The following is a 23,729-nucleotide window of genomic DNA, read 5'->3' on the forward strand; positions in this document are numbered from 1 at the left end:
AAAAAAAAAAAAAAAAAAAAGTTTGCATACATTAAAGTTCACTGTTACGTCATAAAGATCTTGAACGTTGGCCTCCCAAAAGTGCTGGGATTAACAGTGTGACCCACTGTGCCCAGCTGTTATAAATTTTTAATTTAAGTAAGTAAATACACAGAAGCAGATTGCTGGGTCATATGGTAAGACTAGGTATAGTTTTGTAAGACACCGACAAACTGTCTTCCAAGTGGCTGTACCATTTTGTGTTAGTATCAGCAATGAATGAGAGTTCCTATTGTTCCATGTTCTTGACAGCACTTAGTTTTATCGGGTTTTTGGATTTTAGCCATTCTAGTAGGTATGTAGTGTGGCCACTTTATTATTATTATTATTTTAAAGAGATGGGGTCTCACTATGTTGACCAGGCTGGTCTTGAACTCCTGATCTCAAGCAAGCCTCCCAAAATGCTAGGATTATAGGAATGAACCACTGTGCCTGGCCTGGTGTTCCCACTTTTTAAAATTTTTGGTTTTCATGACATTACCTTTTTTGAAAATAAATGGTAGTTTTTTAAGAGGAAACTTTTTAAAAATTAACTTTATTTTGTAATAATTTTAGATTATTCCAACAGAAAAGTTGCAAAAATGATATGTAGAATTCCTGAATACCTCTCACCCAGTGTACCCTGTTGTTAACATCTTATATGATACATTTGTGAAAACCAAGAAACCAACATTGGAACATTAAAAAATTTTTTTTTGAGATAGAGTTTCACTCTTGTTGCCCAGGCTGGAGTGCAATGGCGTGATCTCGGCTCACTGCAACCTCTACCTCCCAGGTTCAGGCAATTCTCCTGCCTCAGCCTCCTAAGTAGCTGGGATTACAGGCATGTGCCACCACACATACCTTTTAGTAGAGTTGAGGTTTCACCATGTTGGCCAGGCTGGTCCTGAACTCCTGACCTCAGGTGATCTACCCGCCTCAGCCTCCCAAAGTGCTGAGATTACAGGCGTGAGCCACTGCGCCAGCCTGGAACATTACTTTTAAACAAATTCCAGATTCTGTTTATGTTTTAACAGTTTTTCTATTCATGTCCGCATTCTGTTTCAGGATCCAATTCAGTGTAACATATTGCACTTGGTGGTCATCTCTATTAGCCTTCTCTGGTCTTTGGCAGTTTCTCAGTCTTTCCTTGTTTTCATGACCTTGACAATATTGAGGAGTGCTAGTCAGTTGTTCTGTAGACTATCCTTCCCTTTGTCTTTCTCTGATGTTTTTCTCATGATTAGTTAAGAGTTAATATGTTTTTGGAAAGAATTCCATAGAATACCATACCATATCATATCAGGGGTTTTGTGATATCCATGTGACATCATTAGTGATATTAACCTTGATCACTTGGTTAAGTTAGTGTTTGCTAGGTTAAGTATTGAAGTTAGTGTTTTTCCCTTCCTATAGCTGTTCTTCTGAAAATGAGTAGCCAGGTCTAGCATACCCCCAAAGTGAGTGAAGAGCTTAAATTCCACTTCCTGGAGGTAAGGGTATCTACGTATATTTGGAATTTTGTAAGGAAGATTTGTCTCTTCCCGCCCATTGATTTCTTTTTTTTTTTTTTTTTTGAGACGGAGTTTCGCTCTTGTTACCCAGGCTGGAGTGCAATGGCGCGATCTCGGCTCACCGCAACCTCCGCCTCCCAGGTTCAGGCAATTCTCCTGCCTCAGCCTCCTGAGTAGCTGGGATTACAGGCACGCGCCACCATGCCCGGCTAATGTTTTGTAGTTTTAGTAGAGACGGGGTTTCACCCTGTTGACCAGGATGGTCTCGATCTCTTGACCTCGTGATCCACCCGCCTCGGCCTCCCAAAGTGCTGGGATTACAGGCTTGAGCCACCGCGCCCGGCCAATTTCTTTATTCAACTATTTATATCTTATGGACTACGGTGTATGTGTGAGTGTGTATTGACTTATGTATATTAATTCTGTACTTTGAGATTTTGTAATCTAGTAATCTATTTTTTTTTTCCCTCGAATAATTCCAGCTTTGACTGTTGGGAGCTCTTTCTGGATGGCTCCTGTGTCCCTTTGACATGGCTCTATCTTTTTAATGTTTTTTTTTCTTTCTGAACACTTTTTTATTCTCTGGTACTTTAAGATGCACCAGGCTCATCTTTTATTTTCTCTGCCCCAACCCTAGAATTAGACATTTCTCCAAAGAGTTCTGGTTCCTTTTACTTGATAGAAACCTAGATCTGGGTACTCTGCCGTCTGCTCCTTGCTAGTGGTGTGTCAGTGTTTCTAGGCCCTCTCAACCAAAACAGCTAGGTAATAGATGTATGTACTTTAAAGGATAATGGTGCATGATTATTCATTTATACTTTTTTAAAATTTTTGTTAGTTGACAGTAATCACAAATTTTATTGACCTCTGTCAGACAGATTCTATTCAATCTTTTATGCACAATTTCTTAAATCAATTGCTAAATTACAAGGAAGGCACTGCTTCAAGATAACTAGAAGTGTTAGCTTGATCACGAGGTTGAGAAAAGAAAGCTATAAAACATAAAGCCAGCCTGAGCAACACAGAGAGACCTCATCTCTAGGAAAATCAAAAAAAATTAGCAGGGAGTGATGGTGCATGCCTGTGATCCAGCTATTAGGAGGCAGAGGTGGGAGGATTGCTTGGGCCTGGGAGGTCAAGGCAGCAGTGAGCTGTGTTTGTGCCACTGGACTCCAGCCTGGGCGACAGAGTGAAACCCTGTCTGAAAAAGAAAAGAAAAATCTCTATGCAGTAAATAAAAATATCTTTACACTTTAGAGGACTGCCTACAAATTTTGAGCGATGTTTAATATGGAAGATTCCTTGAAACCTATGGATAGTCCCCTTAAATATCACCAAATAACATAATTTGTTTAATAATGAATCTGCTTTCCATAGGATAAAAAGGAATAGATTGCTTGTACACCCAGAGAAGCAGTTTGTTTTAGACCTGAGAGGACTTGGTCCTAAGGGCTCTAACCTGACTCTTAAGCTTCTTTTTTTTTTTGGAGACGGAGTTTTGCTCTTGTGCCCAGGCTGGTGTGCAGTGGTGCAGTCTCTGCAACCTCTGCCTCCCAGGTTCAAGTGATTCTCTTGCCTCAGCCTCCTCAGTAGCTGGGAGTACAGGTATGTACCACCATGCCTGGCTAATTTTTGTAATTTTAGTAGATAGGGTTTTGCCATGTTGGCCAGGCTGGTTTCAAACTCCTGACCTCAAGTGATCCACTCGCCTTGGCCTCCCAGAGTGCTGGGATTACAGGCCAATTTAGGCTGCTGTTACACCAAAGGACTTACGTCTGAAGTCAACTAACGTCTCTGAATGACACTGGGATGATGATTGTAATAATATAGTAAAAGGCCAAGGTGGGCGTATCGCCTGAGGTCAGGCTTTTGAGACCAGCCTGGCCAACATGGTGAAACCTTATCTCTACTAATAATACAAAATAATATAAAAATTAGCCAGGCATGGTGGCAGGTGCCTGTAACCCAGCTTCTAAGGAGGCTGAGGCAGGAGAATCACTTGAATCCAGGAGGTGGAGGTTGCAGTGAGCCGAGATCACACCACTGCACTCCAGCCTGGGTAACGAGCGAAACTCCATTGGAAATAATAACAACAATAATAATAATATAGTAATGATAGCTGTGGTTTACTGAGTGCTTGGTATTTGCCATGAAATCTGTTAATACTAGTACTTACTTGCATAAAGTCATTGGATTTGTTTGATTTTAACCTTTCCAGTCAGCCTTTCTCTTGTCTGGCCACATGGGTCATATTTTTGTTCTTTACTCTTGCCTATGTCTTTCAGAGGTCCACACACATGCCTGAAACATTCTCTGTTTTTGCCTTTGCTTGGCTAATCCCTATTAATTTCCTTTAGTTTTCAGCCTGAGTATCACTTTCATAGGGAGACCTTCCCTGAATCCCCCCATCCCATTCTAGATTAGATTGCTCTATCACACTATCTCATTGTACTTCACCCCAGGGCTATTGTTGTCCACAACCTATACTCCGCATCTAGATGAGCATCTAACACCGAATAGCCTCACATTATCTGAAAAGCACAATTGTACTTTTGGGGCAGGAGAATAATATGAATATTTGTGGGGAATTTTGTTTTTTTTTTTTTTTTTTTTTTTTTTTTTTTTTTTTTTTTTTTTTGAGGTATGGTCTTGCTTTGTCACCCAGGCTGGAGTGCAGTGGCTCAATCATGGCTTACTGTAGCTTTGACCTCCTGGGTTCAAGCAGTCCGCCCACCTCAGCCTCTTGAGTAGCTGAGACTACAGGTGCATGCCACTACAGTGGCCTGACTAAGGAGGGAATTCTTAACATGTACAAGGCAAAATCTCATATAATTTTTACAGCAATAATTAGTTGAGTCATGTTAGGCAAGTTACTCTCTGTGCCTCAGTTGCCTTATTATTAAACAGGGATAATAATATCAACTTGGAATTTTAAGGATTAAATGAGTAAATACATATGAAGTGCTTAGGACAGTGCCTAGCACGTAATATGTGCTCAAGAAGTCTGTGAAAAATAGTTGAATAAAACTGAGAATCTGCTAGTTTGTGGCAGAGCAAGGTTTGCAACTCTGTCTACCTTCAGAGCTCAGCATGACTCCAGGTTTACACTAAATTTAATCTCAAGTAGAGCTTTCTATGGTAAGATTTACTTCAAGCAACTGTTGTACTGCCATGGCTTTGCCAAAGTGAAAGATCCTAAAAATGAAATTCCTCTCTTTTAGTGGCTCCTATAATAAAAAAGTAACTAACTAGGAAAACGGTGGCAAAAATTTTAGAAAATTTCAAAATAGTTTTACTGAGTGATTTTTTTCACTTTGAAAAAGGATTTACTTCAGAATTATATTACATATATCTTGTTTTCTCAACACATTTGAAATACATATTCTACAAGATTTTCTTTATAAGACGAGGTTCAGTGGTTTACGCCTGTAATCCCAGCCCTTTGGGAGGCGGAGGCAGGTAGTTCACTTGAGTCCAGGAGTTCAAAACCAGCCTGGGCAAGATGGTGAGACCCCCATCTCTACACAAAGTAAAAAAGTTAGCTGGGCATGGTGGGGCACACCTGTTGTCCCAGCCACATGAGACACTGAGGCAGGAGGATTGCCAGAACCCAGGAGGTCAAAGCTGCAGTGAGCCGTGTTCATGCCACTGCACTCCAGCCTCAGTAACAAAGCAAGACCCTGTCTCAAAAACACACACACACACACACAAAAAGATACATTTATTGTATATTTAAGACTTTTTGCTAGGTGGGGTGGCTCATGCCTATAATATCAACACTTTGGGAGGCCAAGGCAGGAGGATTGCTTGAGTCTGAGAGTTCGAGACCAGCTTGGACCACATAATGAGACCCTGTCTCTACAAAAAATTAAAAAAATTAGACAGATGTGGTGGCGCATGTGCCAGTAGTCCTAGCTACTCAGGAGGCTGAGGCAGGAGGCTCACTTGAGCCTGGGAGGTTGAGGCTAGCGTGAACGGTGATTGCACCACCATTCTCCAGCCTGGGCAGTGAGCAAGACCCTGTCTCAAAAAACAAAAAGACTTCTGTGACTTGATGAAATGGTGCCATTTTAGAAATTTTACACTAGAGTACAAAGTACTATGCTCATTGCTGGGATAATGAATAAGACTCCGTTCCTTCTTTCGAAGGAGATACCGTGCACACAAAAAATGTTAAGAGGGAAAGTGAAGTGTAGCCTATGGGATGAGTATGGACAGATGATCCAGCTTCAAGGCTCTAAGTGGGAATTTTAGTTTTAAAGCTTTTAAAAGCATTATTTATCATTTAAGTGAGAGCTAAATAAAGAAAAAGTAAATGAAAAAATTAATATAAAAATACAAATAAAAACATTATTATAAAAGACACTGAAGCTCATTATTAAAAATCAGAAGGCATGGATGGGTATTCAAGTAAAAAGTAAAAGTTTTTGTTTTTTTAAAATTTTTTTTGCTTAACCCCTAGACACAGTTCTCAGAAGTAGACATGGTTAACAATTCTCTACAGATCCTTCCAGAAAATGTTTATGTGTATTCAAACATGTACAATGTTGTCCTAGTTTCCTATGGCTGCTGTAACAAAATGACCACAAACTTGGTGGCTTAAAACAATGGGATTTATTCTCTCACAGTCTGGAGGCCAGAAATTCGAAATGAGTCTTATGGACCTACATCAAGATGTCAGTCATCAGGGCCACACTCCCTCCAGAGGCCTTAGGAAAGAATCCATTCCTTGCCTCTTCCAGCTTCTGATGGCTGCTGGCATTCCTAGGCCTGTGGCCATCTTACTCTACCGTGTTCTAATCTTTCTCTGATCCCTCTTCATATCACTTTCTCCATGGTGTCAAATCTCCCTCTGTCTCATGCATAAGGATGTATGTGATTGCCTTTAGGACCCACCCAGATAATCCAGGGTAATCTCCCTATCTCAGGATTCTTAATTTAATCACATCTGCAAAGACTGTTTTTCCATATAAAGTAACATTTACAGGTTCCAGGGATTACAACCTGATCTCTTTGAGGGTCATTATCAGCCTACACAAATGCATATGTAAATGTATATGTGAGGCATATTTTATATATATATATATATGAACATAAACGGAATTAAACTTCATGTACTGTCTTGCAAATTTCTTCCTAAAAGTTAATGGATTTCTTCCACATTGGCACATTTGACCCTTGAGCAATGCTGAGGTTAGGGATCCCCCTGTGCAGTTGAAGCTTCACATATAACTTTGGACTTCCCCAAAACTTTACTAATAGCTTACTGTTGACCAGAAGCCTTATTGATAACACCATTGTTTAACACATATTTTGTAGGTTATATGTATTAAATATTATATTCTTGTAGTAAAGTAAACTAGAGAAAAGCAAACGTTAAGAGAATCAGAAAAATGAAAAAATAAGAAAATCAGAAAAAGGAAAAAGTATTTTTTGTCGCTCCATCATTCAGGGTGGAGTGCTGTGGTGCACTCTTGGCTCACTAGTCCTGGGCTCAGGTGATCCTTCCACCTCTGCCTCCCGAGTAGCTGGGACTAACAGGCATGCACCACCATGCCCAGCTAATTTTTTATTTCTTTTTTAGAGACAGGTCTCATTTTGTGGCCCAATAAATAGAAAATATATTTACTACTTATTAAATGGAAGTAGATCATCATAAAGGTCTTCATCCTTGTCATCTTCATGTTGAATAGGCTGAGGAAGAGTCGGGGTTGGTCTCGCTGTCTTAGGGGTGACAAGGGCAGAAGAAAATTCACATGCAAGTCAACCTGTGCAGTTCAAATTCATGTTGTTCAAGGGTCTGTATATTTTTACTGTATATATTTACTTCTGTCTTCTATATTATCTTTTGTTTTCTTTAAATATCTGCAAAGGAATTTTTGTATAGATTAATGTCTCATTTTTTCTGTGTGGCAAAAAACAATAGTATAAAATTTGCCATCTTAAACATTTTTAAGTCTACTCTTTAATAGTGTTAAGTATATTCACATTGTTATAAAACAGATCTCCAGAACTTTCTCATCTTGCTAGTCTGAAACTCTTATCTAAATATTTCTCTTATCCCCCTCCTCAGCCACGCCCCCTCACCCTGTCTTTGGTTACTACCATTCTACTTTCTGGTTCTATGAATTTATGAATTTGACTGCATGCTTTATAAAAGTGGGATCATACAGTATTTGGCTTTTTTTTTTGGTGACTGTTAATAGATCTTTGTCTCTAATATTTAAAATGTTTAATTTACTAATAAGCACAGCACAGGGTATTATCCGTTTGTGTGTGCGTGCACACATACACTCACTGTGCTGTGTTTACTGCAGTTAACTGAAGTCCTGTGTCAGTAGACTGCTGTATAACAGAAAGTATGGGTCATACCTCTTGTGATAAATATTTGTTGGGTACTTATATTGTATCACACGCTGGGAGAAAAAGATAATTAAGATACATTCCAGCCCTTGCCCTTGAAGCATTCACAATCTGATGAAAAGGCTGATCTGCAAACAGTCTCCGTTTCCCACCCCCTCTCCCCCAGTAAGAAAACTATACTTAGCAACTTTAGCTTAGGGTTCTCTAAAACCTTCAGAATAAGAGTAACCTGAGTCTGCTCCCTGGTGGAGGACTCTTCATTCCTATCCTTTGGATTCTTAAATTTCTGCTTGAACTCTTGTTCGGGATAGGAGACATTGGTTTACTTACAAATGGTTCTTAACCTTATTACATTGATTTCCATACTGATCTAATGATGGCCTACGGATTTAAGGAGGTGTATTGATTCATCTAAATTAGATGGAGTAATACAGACTTTAAAAAGCACATATCTTTCCTGTTGGTATGATGAGAGACATAAAATGCAGTCAAACCTTGTAAACTAGGATTCAGGACAAACTCCTCCTACGAAAAAAGAAAATAAAAAACTAGTTGCCAACCTTTGGAGATCTCAGACCCTAAGACAACTCCTTGAAATATTGTTGTTTCTACTACAATTTTCTTAAGAAGCCTTCGTATTAAATTATGATTGCACATTACAATTGTTTTGGCATGCTTGTATATTTGTTTACATTGACTTATAAGTCCATTTTTGAAAGATCACAGTTTACACACACGAAGGGGAAGTTCTTTTTTCTTTTATGGGCTTAGGGTCTCGTTCGGTTGTTCAGGGTGGAGTGCTGTGGTGCAATCTGGCTCACTGCAGCCTAGTCCTAGCTTGGAATCCTCTCACCTCAGCCTCCCGAGTAGCTAGGACTACAGGTGTGCACCACCATGCCCAGCTAATTTTTTTATTTGTTGTAGAGATGAGGTCTCACTTTGTTACCCAGGCTTGTATTTTTCTATTTTACCTTCTGTTACTTTCCTACCTATCTTGTATCATTGTCCAGGATTCTTCCAGTGTTGTAAAGAAGGAAGTCCATGAATGGGTGAGGTAGAGCATTGTAGGATCTTTTCTGGGCCTTTGAGTTGACATTTGAAGAACTGCTCGAGTCCAAGGGAGGTTAATGGAGTAAGAAGCTTACATATAATGAAGGAATATGTATTTACCTTGATTTGGCTGTTACCTGCTTTAATTTTTTTAACCCTTCGAGGAGGGATTAGGACTGTGATAGTGAGAACTGGTCATCTCCTTTGTTTCTGGAATATTATGTGTATCACCACCAAAAAAAGAGGTCCACCCAACTGCAGCAGTCTTCCTAGTTGGTCCTTCATATGTCTCTTGCCTTGGAAAGCCTGTGACCTGGAAGCAACGCCTGAGGCCTGCAAACCTCTGGGCGAAGATACACTGCGGCCCCTTTAAGCTTTCAGTGTGTGCAGAAAGGGGGACTGGAGGGTGGGGCGGGCACTCTGACAGTGGCGCTCTGAGCCCCGCCCTCGGAGGAGGCGTTTCCCAGCAGCCCGCAGCACCAATGCTGCCGCCGCCGCCTCAGCCTGCCGGGTATTCCTGCTGATCGATCCTGCTCGGACCTTAGGTCCCTTGACCTCTCCCTTCCCAGGGAGCGTAAGTGTCAAACTGCGGGCAAGGGGCAAGCATCCCGCGACCGTGCTGGAAGTCCTGGTGGACAGTACTGGGGACTTTGCTGGCCTATCAGAGGCTAAGGCGATGAAAGAGCGTAAACAATGCCGGCTGCAGTGAGCTAAAGCCAGGGCATCTGCTCTACTTCTGGGTGGTGACAGCAGCTCTAGTGTGCTTGTTTGGGTATGCAGGGGGTGAGCAGTGCCCACGACCTGGGCTTGCCCCAGCCTGGTTCTTACTTGGGGTGAGGAGAGGGTTGCTTTTACCAGAGTATTAACCCATTTGAGCTGAATGGGTGGAGCTGAATCACTTGCTCTGGGCCTTGGATCCTTAGCCTGGTATTTGAAGACCTTGGTAGCTTTGGGATGAGTAAGCATTAGGTTTTCAGCCACCTTGGTACAGTCGAGCAGTAACTCCGAGTTGCCCTAATTCTCAGCCTGGTTTAGCTTTCTGTCTGTCCAGAGGCCTGTGTTGGTATCCTCTCTCCCTTTTGGATGTGTTGACAGTGATCATCTATTAGGAAGAGTCCAGTTAGCCTTCTTTCCTAATGATAGGAAGAGCACAATGTGAAAGAGATAGCTCGTTATCCCTCTCCCTCTTTGAAGGAATTTGTGGGAGGCCACCATCCCAAGAATGAGAAAACAAACTCAACAAAGTTTGAGATAACCTGCTGGAAAACAGTTCAGATTTCTGGCTCCCTGGCAATGCAGAATGCTCTAGCAAGAGGATAACACTTGTCCTTGTTAATGGAAAATACCTGGAAACAGTGAGGTTTTTTTAATTTGAGAGAAAGTCTTGTCAGTTTTGCCACCTGCTACTCAAGAGATGGGATTTTGTCAGATTTTGGCTAAGTAATAAAAATTTTAAATTCTTTTTGACAGCTACATGGTTGTTATATTTCTTTAATCTTGTTGTCCTTCCTAGACATGGTTTAAGTAGATTTCTGGGCATATATATGCGTTTTTTAAATAATTTTTTTTAATGGCTCTGTCATGACACTCAGTAATCATTCAAAGGGGTTGCTTTTTGATGAAGCAGATTTTTTTCTCAAACTGCTATTAGAACCATTCTATGCTTCTGCAATAGCATCTCCTTAGCCAGAAGTGAGAGTCCAGGAATGGTAATCATAGTTCCAGATCTCTTGTATTGTGATAGTGAAGAACTTTTGTAGGTCAAGAGCTTGGGAATTTGCCTAAAATAGTTGTACTGCCAATGCTTCTTTCTAAGTAGAAGAGAAAATAATCTGTATAGTAGCTCTGTAATTACTCTTATAGACTGTCAAAATACAGGAATTTAAACTAAAAAGACACCACACTTGGGCCCATGTGTTGTAGGGAAGAGATGTAGACTGAGAAGTGGGAGACGTAGGTTCTGGGCCCAACTCTAATATTTCTCATGACTTAATCTCTCTGTCCCTTATTTTTAACTGGTTGGTTAGCGAGGAAATGAGTAGATTTGGGGATCTCTTTTATGATGGGATATATAATGCCTGTTTAATAGGCAATTTGTTATTTATTTGAACACTAAACTGAAAAATCAGACAATTTGGAATTTATTCTAAGTTCTACCTTCATGTATAACCTTGAAAACATTTCTTAACCTCCAGTCTAAAAATAAACAATTACCTCTAAACCTTTTCAGCGACAGTGTGGACTATATGGTATTTGAGCTCTTAGGAAGACATTTTTAGATCAATGGTATATGATTATAATATTTCTGTAAAACATATTTATTTTAGCTCGCCTCCTTGCCTTTTCCTTTGTTTTAGACTGGGATAAAATCTCCTGAGAGCCCTGAATAATTGAAATTTCTGAATATGTGTATTTAGTAGGGACTAGAGCAAATAAACCATAGCAAACATTGTATATGGTTCAAATTAATTTTATTAATGCTTTTCTTTGTTGGCAATTTTATTTGCTTTTTAGGCATCAAGCTCTACTATTTAGCAAAAACTTGGTTTCTGCTGTTTATAAAATTAAGATCAGTCTGTTCATCCCTATATGATACTCTAACTTTTTGAGAAACTTCCAAATGGTTTTACACAGCAGCTAGACCATTTAGCATTCACAGCAGCTGGACCATTTGGCATTCAACTTAAAAAATACACAGATCTAGGCCGGGTGCGGTGGCTCACGCCTGTAATCCCAGCACTTTGGGAGGCCAAGGCGGGTGGATCACGAGGTCAAGAGATCGAGACCATCCTGGTCAACGTGGTGAAACCCCGTCTCTACTAAAAATACAAAAATTAGCTGGGCATGGTGGCGCGTGCTTGTAATCCTCGCTACTCAGGAGGCTGAGGCAGGAGAATTGCCTGAACCCAGGAGGCGGAGGTTGCGGTGAGCCGAGATCGCGCCATTGCACTCCAGCCTGGGTAACAAGAGCGAAACTCCGTCTCAAAAAAAAAAAAAAAAATACACAGATCTAATAATTTTTATTGTATTTTACAGAGATACCAGTATTCAGTTGATGGGGGTGAAGAGGGAAAGACTGGTCCTGAGTTTGAAAAGCACAGTTTGAGCCGGGCACTATGGCTCATGCCTATAATCCCAGCATTTTGGGAGTCCAAGGTCAGGAGTTGAGACCAGCGTGGCCAATATGTTGAAACCCCATCCCTACTAAAAATACAAAAAATTAGCTGGGCATGGTGGCATGTGCCTGTAACCCCAGCTACTCAGGAGGCTGAGGCAGGAGAATTGCTTGAACCCGGAAGGCAGAGGTTGCAGTGAGTTGAGATCGCACCACTGCACTCCAGCCTGGGTGACAGAGTGAGACTCCATCTCAAAAAAAAAAAAAGAAAAAAGAAAAGCACAGTTTGTTGAACATGTGAGGTGTTTCCAGTTTTTGACTATTGCAAAGAACATTGCTATAACTATCCCTGTATAGGACTTCTGGTGTAATTTGCATCAGTTTCTAGACTGTATAGCTAGAAATGGGTTTGCTGGATGGTAGGGCATTCTTATCTGATAATGCCATATTGTTTTCCAAACTGTTGTACTATTCTGTCTCCCATCATTGCTGTATTTGAGTTCCTGAGATTCTCTATTAAGACTTGGCTCCTTTAAATTACACTGCTGCTGTTTCATGGCCATCCTAGGGATATTGGAGAGAAGTCTTAATGAAAGTTCCTTCCACATATCCTAATAAGCTTTTACAATTCTTTCTCTGGGATATTTTCTTCTTTGTGATGGGAGGGAATAAGACGTGAAGGAAGAAGCATGGACTCTGAATCTTAGTTTAATTGTTTTGGCAGGTTACTTAATCTTTGCAAGCCTAGTATGTAAAATGAGGAGAATATCTTTATTTCATGTAGATGATGTTAGTACAAAGTGAATTAACATGTTTAAAAAGTACTTTGCACAGTGCTTGATTCAGAATAGATACTACCAGAGTATTATATATTCAATAAGCAAATATTTATTGAAAACATATTTTATATCGGGCCAGAACTAGGGATGGAGAATTAAGCAGGACCTTGTCTGTGTTATTATAATATTGAAAAATTGGCCAGCCTGGGCAACATAGTGACCCCCATATCTGCAAAAACTAAAAAAATTAGTTGAGCATGGTGACACGTCTATAGTCCCAGCTACTTGGGAAGCTGAGGCAAAAGAATTGCTTGAACCCAGGAGGTGCAGGTTGGGAGAATTGCTTGAGCCTGGGAGGTCAGGGTTGCCGTGAGCTGGGATCACACCACTGCACTCCAGCCTGGGTGGCAGAGTGAGACCCTGTCTCAAAAAAGAAAAAAATTGGAAACAATTTAAAAGTCCAGTAATAGGGTTGGTAATTATGGTACATTCTTGAAATGGAGTGTTCTGTAGACTTTAAACATCATATTCTCAAATCTGGGAAAATGTTTGTAATCATGTAAGAAAAATGTTATAAGAGGATTATGCTTCTCTTTTTCATTTAATTTATATACTACATGTGTATTGAAAAAAAACTGGAAGGAGTCAAGTGGATACATACTTTAGTGTTCATCATGGTTATTAGGTGGTAGTGAAATTGTGTTTTAATACTTACCTTTTTTCTGTAGTTACTAAATTTTCTGCAGTTAACACACATTACTTTTATAATAATGGAAAAAAGGTGTTGTCTAGATAGATAGCATAGGTATGTTGGCTCACGATTGGTGGTATTGCTTGAGCCCAGGCATTTGAGACCACTCTGGGCAATATAACAAGACCTCGTCTCTACAAAAAATTTAAAAATTAGCTGAGCGTGGTGGTGCACACCTGCAGTCCTAGCAACTCCTAGCTATTCAGGAGGCAGAGGTGGAAGGATCTCTTGAGCCTGGGAGGCAGAGTTTGCAATGAGCTGAGATTATGTCACTCCACTTCATCCTGAATGACAGAGCAAGGCACTGTCTCAAAAAAAAAAGATAGGTAACATAAAGTTATTAAAAGGATGTTGAGTATAAACCTCAGTAAAAACAAATGCTTTATGGCCAGGCACAGTGGTTCATGTCTATAATCCCAGCACTTTGGGAGGCTGAGGCAGGCAGATTAAGAGATCAGGAGTTCAAGACCAGCCTGGCCAGCATAGTGAAACCCCATCTCTATGAAAAATACAAAAATTTAGCCGGGCATGGTGGCACACGCCTGTAGTCTCAGCTACTCAGGAGACTGAGGCAGGAGAATCGCTTGAACCCAGGAGGCGGAGGTTGCAGTGAGCCGAGATAGCGCTATTGCACTCCTGTCTGTGTGACAGAGTGAGAATCTGTCTCAAAAAAAAAAAAAAAATGGTTTACATAAAGAATATGTATAAAAGTTCATTCAGGGATTTAATTTTGTACTCATTTATGTACACATTGATTGGTCATGTTTGCTAGAATTGGATAGGGAGCTTGGCAGGATCAACATTTTTCCATATTATTTTCTATAAGTAATTCTAGGTGGAAGTATGACTTTCTCCAAAACTTTTTTCTTGGCTTTTTAAAAGGCCAAATAGCTCAGCAATTCAGCTTTATTCTAGCTTTGTTTTATATCTAAGAAGTTCCATTTGGGAAAATATAAGCATCATTTTTTTAAAAACAGATTTTTGGATTTTTCTGAGACAGGGTCTTGCTCTGTTGCCCATGCTGGAGTGTAGTGGCATGATCGCAGCTCACTGCAACCTCTGTCTCTTGGGCTAAAGCAGTTCTCCCACCTCAGCTTCCTGGATAGCTTGGACTACAGGCACACACTACATGCCTGGCTAATTTTTGTATTTCTAGTATAGACGGGTTTCACCATGTTGCCTAGGCTGGAATATTTTTATATTTATATTTAGATTTAGATTTTTTGAGGGACTTTGTTTATTTATTCATTTATTTTCTTTTTCTTTTGCCACTGTACCAGTGCAATTTATTTATTTTTTTGAGATGGAGTCTCACTCGGTTGCCCAAGTGGGAGTGTAGTGGCATGATCTCGGCTCACTGCAACTTTCACCTCCTAGGTTCGAGCAATTCTCCTGCCTCAGCCTCCCGAGTAGCTGGGACTACAGGCATGCGCCACAATGCCCAGCTAATTTTTGTATTTTCAGTAGAGAGGGGTTTCAGCATGTTGACCAGACTGGTCTTGAACTCCTGACCTCAGGTGATCTGCCCACCTCAGCCTCCCAGAGTGCTGGGATTACAGGCGTGACCCACTGTGTGCAGTCTTGAGTGATTTTTTTTTTTTTTTAAGTTGTATTAATTGAACTAAGTGGGCATCTGACCGAAGAATGGGATTTTTACTCTTCTTGTTGCATGAATAAGATAATAATCTAAGAAAAGTTATTTTTGTCTTAAGAGACTGCCTGATTGCTAGAGTAAATAAGTATCTACCTTTATCTGACCAGATTCTTACTTTTAATTCTAAGGAAAACCTGGAAGCACAATGGGAGATGACAGTGAGTGGTTGAAACTGCCAGTTGATCAGAAATGTGAACACAAGGTAAGACTCTTCTGGAATTTGATTTTCAGTGTCATTGGCTTGTTTTGTCAGCACTTACACTGTCATCTTACTTAGAAGCCTGTGAAAACATTGGCAGTTTCAAAAATACTGATGCCTTGTTAGATATATGTTACTTTTTCTTATTAAAAATAGGTTTCTCTAGCTCAACTAAAAATTTTTTTGTCTCTGGAAATAATTCAAAGAAAATATATTAGTGAAAAGTAAGTGGTATCTGTAAAAAGTTAGTAACTGACTAGTTTTGTCATCTCCTGTATACAGTACAATATACTTCTGGTACCTAAGTGCCTATTAATATTTTATTAGAGACTCTTCTTTGGAGATGTGTTCTGAATGTGGCCTTAGAACTCCAGCATTTTTTAGGTTCTTTGATCTATATAATCTGGATTCCAATATCTACCCTCAGAATCTACCGATCTTTCTTTTCTAGTTTAAGCTAGCGAGACAATTTATCATATCATGTCATTATTTTGTGGGTATCCTTTCAGATTATCTTATTTTTTTTCCCTAACTATATCTCTAGTTTCTTTCATTTTTAATCATTTTGAAAACTGCAAATAGCTACCATTTGGTAGATTTTAGAATTCCATTTCTTCTTGTAAATTTATTCTACTGAAAATCCTCAGGTTAACCACTGTATATTCTTCACGGTTCTTTTAAAGTTTGTTTTGAATCTGAGTATTCAAGATTTATGGTTAATTACTAAAAATACTGAATAAAATATACTAACCTACACAGTTGTATACATACAGTTCTACCTATGTAGAGTAGAAATTTGGAACCATGGTCCCTATGTTCTCCACAGAACCGCTCCTTCATCCTATAGAATTACTTAGCCAAGGCTGAATACCATTTCAAAAATCAACATGTAGCTCTTCAAATAGTTGGTTTTTATTTTAATTAGCATAGAAATTGTTGGTATGTAGTACATTGAATTGCAACAAAACAAATTTTGGGGAGAATTTTGGAACTTATTCAGAATCGTAACTATGTATAATGCTTTTCTTGGTAGATAATGTATTTTCTCACTGAAAGGAGCAGACAAAATAAATAAATCTGTTAAAGATTTTCCAATTTTTGATTGGTTAATATGTGCTAAGAGTTTTTCAATCTTATGTGGTACTTTTTTTTTGGTACTTTTTTTTTTTTTTTTTTTTTTTTTGCGTATTTTTTTTTTTTTTTTTTTTTTTTTTTTTTATTTTGTTGATTTTGGGGTTTAGGTAAGAAACATACTAAATTGTTGCATAGACGAAGTCGAAGACACGGGTTTTGAGCACTTATGTGTTTTTGAAACTTAAAGAATAGAGATGTTAAATCTGGTTTAGGAAACACTCATTCTGCTTTATAGAATGAGATGTTGCCCAATTAAAAAAATAAATAAACCTTGTTTAAATTGGTTAGTAAATGTACACTTATGATGTTAATTTAGGTTATACTTTACTCTAATTGTTGCAGAATAGGTAATGCCTTCTTCCTAATGAAAGCATCTTATAGTGGGTTAGGAAGCATTCTTTCCTTAGAAGGAGCAGTTTTTTCTGTGAGCATAACACCTGCCCCAAATTACATTTTCATTTAAACAAATAACATGTAAATTATTTGTTTTTCAATCATATGTCAATCCTTCTGTCTCTGTAATCTAGTAGTGTTGAGGACAAACATCTAATTCTTTACTAATGCCTAATGCCTAACACAGTAAATACAAATTTGATCATCCCATAAACTAGCATCTCATTTAACTGCCCCTACATCATTTCATTGCTTTCCCATTGCTCTTAGAATAATGAGTGGAATCTTTATTTGGCCTTCATAGTTCTGCATGGTCTGGCCTTTTCCAGTCCTCTCCAGCTCATTTTGTACCATGCTTCCTTTCTCTTTCTTTATAGGAGTGGGAAATAGCATATTCCTTGCTGCCATAGGGCCTTAGAGTATACTGTTCCTTCTGGAATGTTCTTTCTTCCCCTTTGCCACCCTTTCCTAACTATCTTTTAGGGCTCAGCTCAATTACCAGTTTCTCAGGAAAATTTTTCTTAACACTAAGACAGACTAAGCCTTTTATAATATATGCTTTCATAGCACCAAGTTTCTTCTCCTTTGTAGCATTTAATGGTTTCTTAATTTTAAACATATTTGTATGATTGCTTAATGTCCCTCCTACTGGAGTATAAGCTCCACAAGGGCCAGAGCAGAATTGATTTTTATTTACTAAACACCTGTTGAATAAATTAATGAAGAAAGAATACCTTAGTAAAAATGTCTGAAATCTACTAGCTGAAATTAATATACAGTATAGTGTAAAGCTGCCTAATGATTATACAAAAATAGAACCAAAAAACAGCATGTACCTTGGAGATAGGGCAGTTTCATCAGGGTGATTTCTCATGTTTGAGTTGTCACATCTTTAATATCATATTCTAAAGAAATAATAACTAATTCTTAGATACAATGCGAGAGTCATTTGTAATGGCCTATTATGAATTTTAGGTGGCCTTGGAAGAGTATCATAAACCATAAATACTTGTAAGAAGTTTATTAGCTAATCTTTTTTGAAAACTGCCAATTTCCTAAACCCTTTTTTCATTTCTAAGTCTTGAGGCCCTTTGTTCAAATTGCCTGACACAGGGTATTCATTTTTACTGTCACACCCTCCCCCCGAGAATTAGCAGTAGATGATAATATCATTAAATTCTGTTTTGTTTCAAAATACTACTTTTCTTTTAGCTGTGGAAAGCAAGGTTAAGTGGGTATGAAGAGGCCCTGAAGATCTTCCAGAAAATAAAGGATGAAAAGAGCCCAGAATGGTCCAAATTTTTAGGATTGATCAAAAAATTTGTCACTGATTCCAATGCAGTGGTTCAGTTGAAAGGATTAGAAGCTGCACTTGTTTATGTTGAAAATGCCCATGTAGCAGGAAAGTAAGTACTATCTTTCTAACTTTACTGATAAAAACCCCTGTTTGGTGTTACATAGATTATGTATGTTTGTAAATCACTATCCTTAGTTACTAGCAGTTTTAGCATAGATGAATTGTCTTACTTTCATAGTTCTTTGATATTTGTTTTTCATTCAGTCTTTATTCTCAGAAATCTAAATGGTCTAAGAGAAATAAAATATTGAGGGTTTACCTTAAGGTTTGATGAGCAAGTGGTTTTCTCTTTAAGCTTTTTGTATGGGAGTTATTCTTAACTAAAGAAAGAATCTTTAGTAACTTCAAAAAGAAACTGAGAGATCGTCAGCAAAGGAATTACCAGAATTTCATTGAAGACATTTGGGCATTATAAAAAACTAAATTTTTTACAAGCGTTCTTAGGTAGGTGATCTTTGAATCACGTCTTTCTCCCTGTATTCATTAGGGCATTTTTATTTCTTAGGGGAGGTAATGCTGACTAAACCTCAGTGACTCCTGGCCTATTTAACTTGATCTGTGAATGACAGATTTCTAGTCATTCTACTCTCCCATACCTCATAGACCTGATTTTCTGTGTCATTGAAAGGAACCCTCCATACAAAAAACAGTTGAAACACTTGACTTAATTGCACAAGAAATATATACTTGACTTACTTAAAAGATTATACCAATAAAGGTCATCATTAATTCAACATCATTATTTCCGCATCACTGGGTTTCCTTTACCATTAATAAAACTATCAGTTTTTATGGCCGGGCGTGGTGGCTCATATTTGTAATCCCAGCACTTTGGGAGGCCGAGGCAGGCGGATCACCTGAGGTCAGGAGTTCGAGACCAGCCCGACCAACATGGAGAAACCCTGTCTCTACTAAAAATACAAAATAAGCCGGGCGTGGTGGCACATGCCTATAATTCCCGCTACTCAGGAGGCTGAGACAGGAGAATCACTTGAACCCGGGAGGTGAAGGTTGTGGTGAGCCAAGATCCTGCCATTGCACTCCAGACTGGTCAACAAGAGCAAAACTCTGTCTCAAAATTTAAAAACTATCACTTTTTAATTTCTCTTCTAATACCAGAGGCTGTTTTTTGATAAATGCTGCATGTAATCTCAACCCACTCAGTTCTTCTAATTCCTAGTAGTATAGGTTTCATTTCATTTAGAAGAGATGCAAAGCAATAAAGTTACTGTAAAGTCTTATCACGCAGTAAAGAACAGTCTTTTGTTATTAAATGTTCATATCTATTCCCTTTGTGAAGAAATTCTCTTTTTCTAAAAGGTGTTTAAAATTACTTTAAAATGCTTTTGGCCACATGCAGTAGCATGTGCCTGTAGTCCAAGCTACTCAAGAGGCTGGGGCAGGAAGATCACTTGAGCCCAGGAGTTTGAGGTTACAGTGAGCTAAAATCCTACCACTGTACTCCAACTGGGTGACAGCACAAGAAATTTAATATAAATTAATATAAATTTCATATAAAAAATTTAAAAGCAAGCATTTTGTAACCCTAATTTTGTAAAGTTTATTTGTATATCCATATACACACACACTTAGAGAAAGGTGTGGAAGGAGGGATATCAAAAAGTTGAAAGGAGTTTTCTCTGGGTGGTGGTATTTCAAGGGATCTTTGCTTTTTTGTTTGAATTTTTACATTTATAAACTGATACTGTGCCTGCTATGACATGTCTTAAAATTTTATGGTTAACGCAAGTTTTTAAAATATTCTTGAACATAAATTTAAAAATTAAAGACTCAATCACTGTATTTCCAACATTTGTTAAAGTACTTGTATACCCCCATTCCATGACCTTTTTCCAATTCTTACTATAAAGTGGGGTTTTTGTTCTTTATAATATGTATTACAGAACCACAGGAGAAGTTGTGTCAGGCGTTGTAAGTAAGGTGTTCAACCAACCAAAAGCCAAAGCCAAGGAGCTGGGCATAGAGATCTGTCTTATGTACATAGAGATTGAGAAAGGAGAGGCTGTTCAAGAAGAGCTCCTGAAAGGCTTGGACAATAAGAACCCCAAGATCATAGTGGCCTGTATAGAGACACTGAGGAAAGCCTTAAGGTAAGACTTTTTGTTTTAGCTCTGTTAACTGGAGCAGCAGTCCCCAACCATTTTGGCACCAGGGACCAGTTTCGTGGAAGACGATTTTTCCGTGGAAGAATTGTATGGGGGTTGGTTTTGAGATGAAATTGTTCCACCTTATAAGGAGCATGCACCCTTCCCTCCTTCCCTCACATGTGCAGTTCTCAGTAGGGTTCACACTCCTATGAAAACCTTAATGCCCTGCTGATCTGGCAGGAGGCAGAGCTCGGTGGTAATGCTTACTTGGCAGCTGTTCACCTCCTGCTCTGCCTGCACCTGGTTCCTAACAGGCACCATACTAGTCCACAGCCCAGGGTTTAGGGACCCCTGAACTAGAATATCTCAATTGAATTTGGATTCCTGGTTTAAACAGAAATGGAAACTGCAGAATTTGACTTGACATGCCAAAACAAACAAGAAAGTAACCTGAAAAAGGAAAATCATTCCCCAAGTGTGGCACTTCATGTTGACTCATTTTAGCCTTCCAGTGTGTTGTGTAGTTATTTTATCTGAATCCCTTTCTAATGAAGATGAGATTTCTGACCTGTTATCAGATCAAGAATTGGGCTTTTCAGCTAGGGGTGTCAGCTCATGCCTGTAATCCTAGTACTTTGGAAGGCTGTTTTGGGAGGATCACTTGAGGCCAGGAGTTCAAGACCAGCCTTGGCAAGATGGTGAGACCTCTGCCACTATAAAAAAGAATCTGAGGTGGGAGGATTCCTTGAGCTTAGCAGTTCTAGGCTGCAGTGAGCTGTGATTGCGCGACTGCAATTCAGCCTGGGTGAGAGAGCAAGACCCTGTCTCTTTAAAAATAAATAAATACGGCCAGGCACAGTGGCTCACCTATAATCCCAGCACTTTGGGAAGCTGAGGCTGGCAGATGGTGAGGTCAGGAGTTCGAGACCAGACTGGCCAACATGGTGAAACCTCATCTCTACTAAAAATAAAAAAAATCAGCTAGATATGGTCACACATGCTTGTAATCCCAGCTACTCAGGAGGCTGAGGCAGGAGAATCACTTGAACCCAGGAGGCGGAGGTCACAGTGAACCGAGATCACACCACTGCACTATAGCCTGGGCGACAGAGCAAGACTCCATCTCAAAAATAAATAAATAGCTGGGTGTGGTGGCTCGCACCCGTAATCCCAGCACTTTGGGAGGCTGAGGCAGGCAGATCGCGAGGTCAGGAGTTCAAGAGCAGCCTGACCAACATGGTGAAACCCCGTCTCTACTAAAAATACAAAAATTAGCTGGGCGTGGTGGCGCACGCCTATAATCCCAGCTACTAGGGAGGCTGAGGCAGGAGAATCACTTGAATCCGTGAGGCAGAGGTTGCAGTGAGCTGAGATCGCCCCACTGCACTCCAGCCTGGGCAACAGAGTGAGACTGTGTCTCAAAAAATACATACATACATACATACATACATTTTTAAAATTGGCCTTTGGTGGAAAAGCACTGCCAAAAAAAGTACTGGCCTTTTGTTGGAAAACTGCTCAGGGTATTTAAGCAGCTCGTTTTCTCTTGCTGTCCTTAAGTATAGATTGTCGAAATCTATACTTTGAGATGTTGGCTGAAGATGTAGACCTTTATTTAGGTGCCTTTTTAGTAAAGTAGAAGCAAATGTTATATGCCTTTAAAGAGAAGCGCAATGACAGCAAATAGAAAAATAACTTTTATATAATAAGTTATTTTTTAATTTTTATTTTATTTATTTATTTATTTTGAGACAGAGTTTCGCTCTTGTTGCCCAGGCTGGAGTGCAGTGGCGCGATCTCAGCTCACCGCAACCTCCACCTCCTGGGTTCAGGCAATTCTCCTGCCTCAGCCTCCTGAGTAGCTGGGATTATAGGCACGCGCCACCATGCCCAGCTAATTTTTTGTGGTTTTTTTAGTAGAGACGGGGTTTCACCATGTTGATCAGGATGGTCTCGATCTGTTGACCTCGTGATCCACCCGCCTCGGCCTCCAAAAGTGCTGGTATTACAGGCGTGAGCCACCGCGCCCGGCCCCTATATAATAAGTTATTTTTAACCCTAGACTTTCTTGATGTTTGGGCATGAAATTTTTCATGAATAGGATCTCTTTCAGGAACAAGTGGCTGTAATTTGCTATGGAAATCTTAATTAGACAGATCACTAGTTTGTTCAGATTTGGCAGTTCTTCTAATCTGATATCCTGTCCCCAAGTACTGTCTATATGAGATATTTTAGAAAGCAGCTCTAGTGAAATCCTCAGGGAATGAAGATCATCCAATTCACCTCTCTTGTGATTTTACGTATTATCTACATCTTGGAGAAAAATGTTTCCTCTAGTCTTTATCTTCTTTGAAAGTATAAAAACTCTTGAATTTTATTGAACAGTCTTTGATTTATAGGTCTTTAATATTGTTTTTTTCTTTGTTCATTATGTACTTCTATAAAATTTGACTTCTGCTTAGATTCTTGTGGTATAGCAAGCAGATGTTTTTGTGAATAGTAAATAGTATGCTCATCCTGTTATCTTAGAAGTTTAGTGAATTGTATTAGTTATCAGAACTGTGCTTATATCAGTAAATCTTTTGTGTCCTTAGTAATGTCTGAATTTGAAAAATATACTATAATCTTTGTTGTTGTTGTTCTGAGACAGAGTCTCACGCTGTACTCAGACTGGAGTGCAGTGGCGCGATCTTAGCTCAGTGCAACCTCCACCCCTGGATTCGAGCAATTATTGTGCCTCAAGCCTCCTTAGTAGCTGGGACTACAGGCAAGCACCACCACGCCCAGCTAATTTTTGTATTTTTAGTAGAGATGGGGTTTCACCATGTTGACCAGGTTGGTCTGGAACTCCTGGCATTAGGTGATCCTGCCTCAGCCTCCCAAAGTGCTTGGGATTACAGACATGAGCCACTGCACCTTGCCTGTAATCTCCTACTTTAAATTAGAAGTTTCTAGTCTGGTGTGCTGTACACTCTGGTTATTTCATTTTTTAGCTAACTGGGAAAATAAGGCTAGGAAAATAACAAGTTAGATATATACCGTGTTTTCCTCACAGATGTTGTTATATAGTCCTGTCCCCACATGGTTCTTTATTTGTCCTGAAGCATTTTGGATTCCATAGTGGAACTAGGTAGCTCTCTGGGATCCTCAACAGCCTTGAGGCCAAACTGCTCAATCATGGGTTCCAGTACTTGCTAAAGCTTTGTTAGTAAGATCTTCAGATGACCAGAAACATTCTGTGGTACCTAAAACAGGCTTCTAGTACCCTTTTGTGTTTTCTATAGTAATATATTT

At 39.3% G+C, this 23,729-nt stretch overlaps 1 protein-coding gene across 3 annotated transcripts in view; it reads left to right on the forward strand.

Moving 5' to 3' along the window:
* The window catches only part of CKAP5 (cytoskeleton associated protein 5), a 112,746-nt gene that overhangs the window by 10,578 nt on the left and 78,439 nt on the right, over positions 1-23,729 (forward strand). For 2 of the 3 annotated variants that reach the window (XM_017529280.2, XM_037738843.1), the window contains exons 2-4: positions 15,373-15,446; positions 18,183-18,376; positions 20,232-20,438. In XM_017529280.2, coding sequence (XP_017384769.1) covers positions 15,390-15,446; positions 18,183-18,376; positions 20,232-20,438 — 458 coding nt within the window. In that variant the 5' untranslated portion in view covers positions 15,373-15,389. Of the gene's footprint in view, positions 1-9,425; positions 9,520-15,372; positions 15,447-18,182; positions 18,377-20,231; positions 20,439-23,729 lie in introns of those variants that run through there. The other variant, XM_017529281.2, reaches the window with a different exon arrangement.

This window comes from Cebus imitator, unplaced genomic scaffold (assembly GCF_001604975.1).
Source record: "Cebus imitator isolate Cc_AM_T3 unplaced genomic scaffold, Cebus_imitator-1.0 Scaffold58, whole genome shotgun sequence".
NCBI classification, from domain to species: Eukaryota; Metazoa; Chordata; class Mammalia; order Primates; family Cebidae; genus Cebus; species Cebus imitator.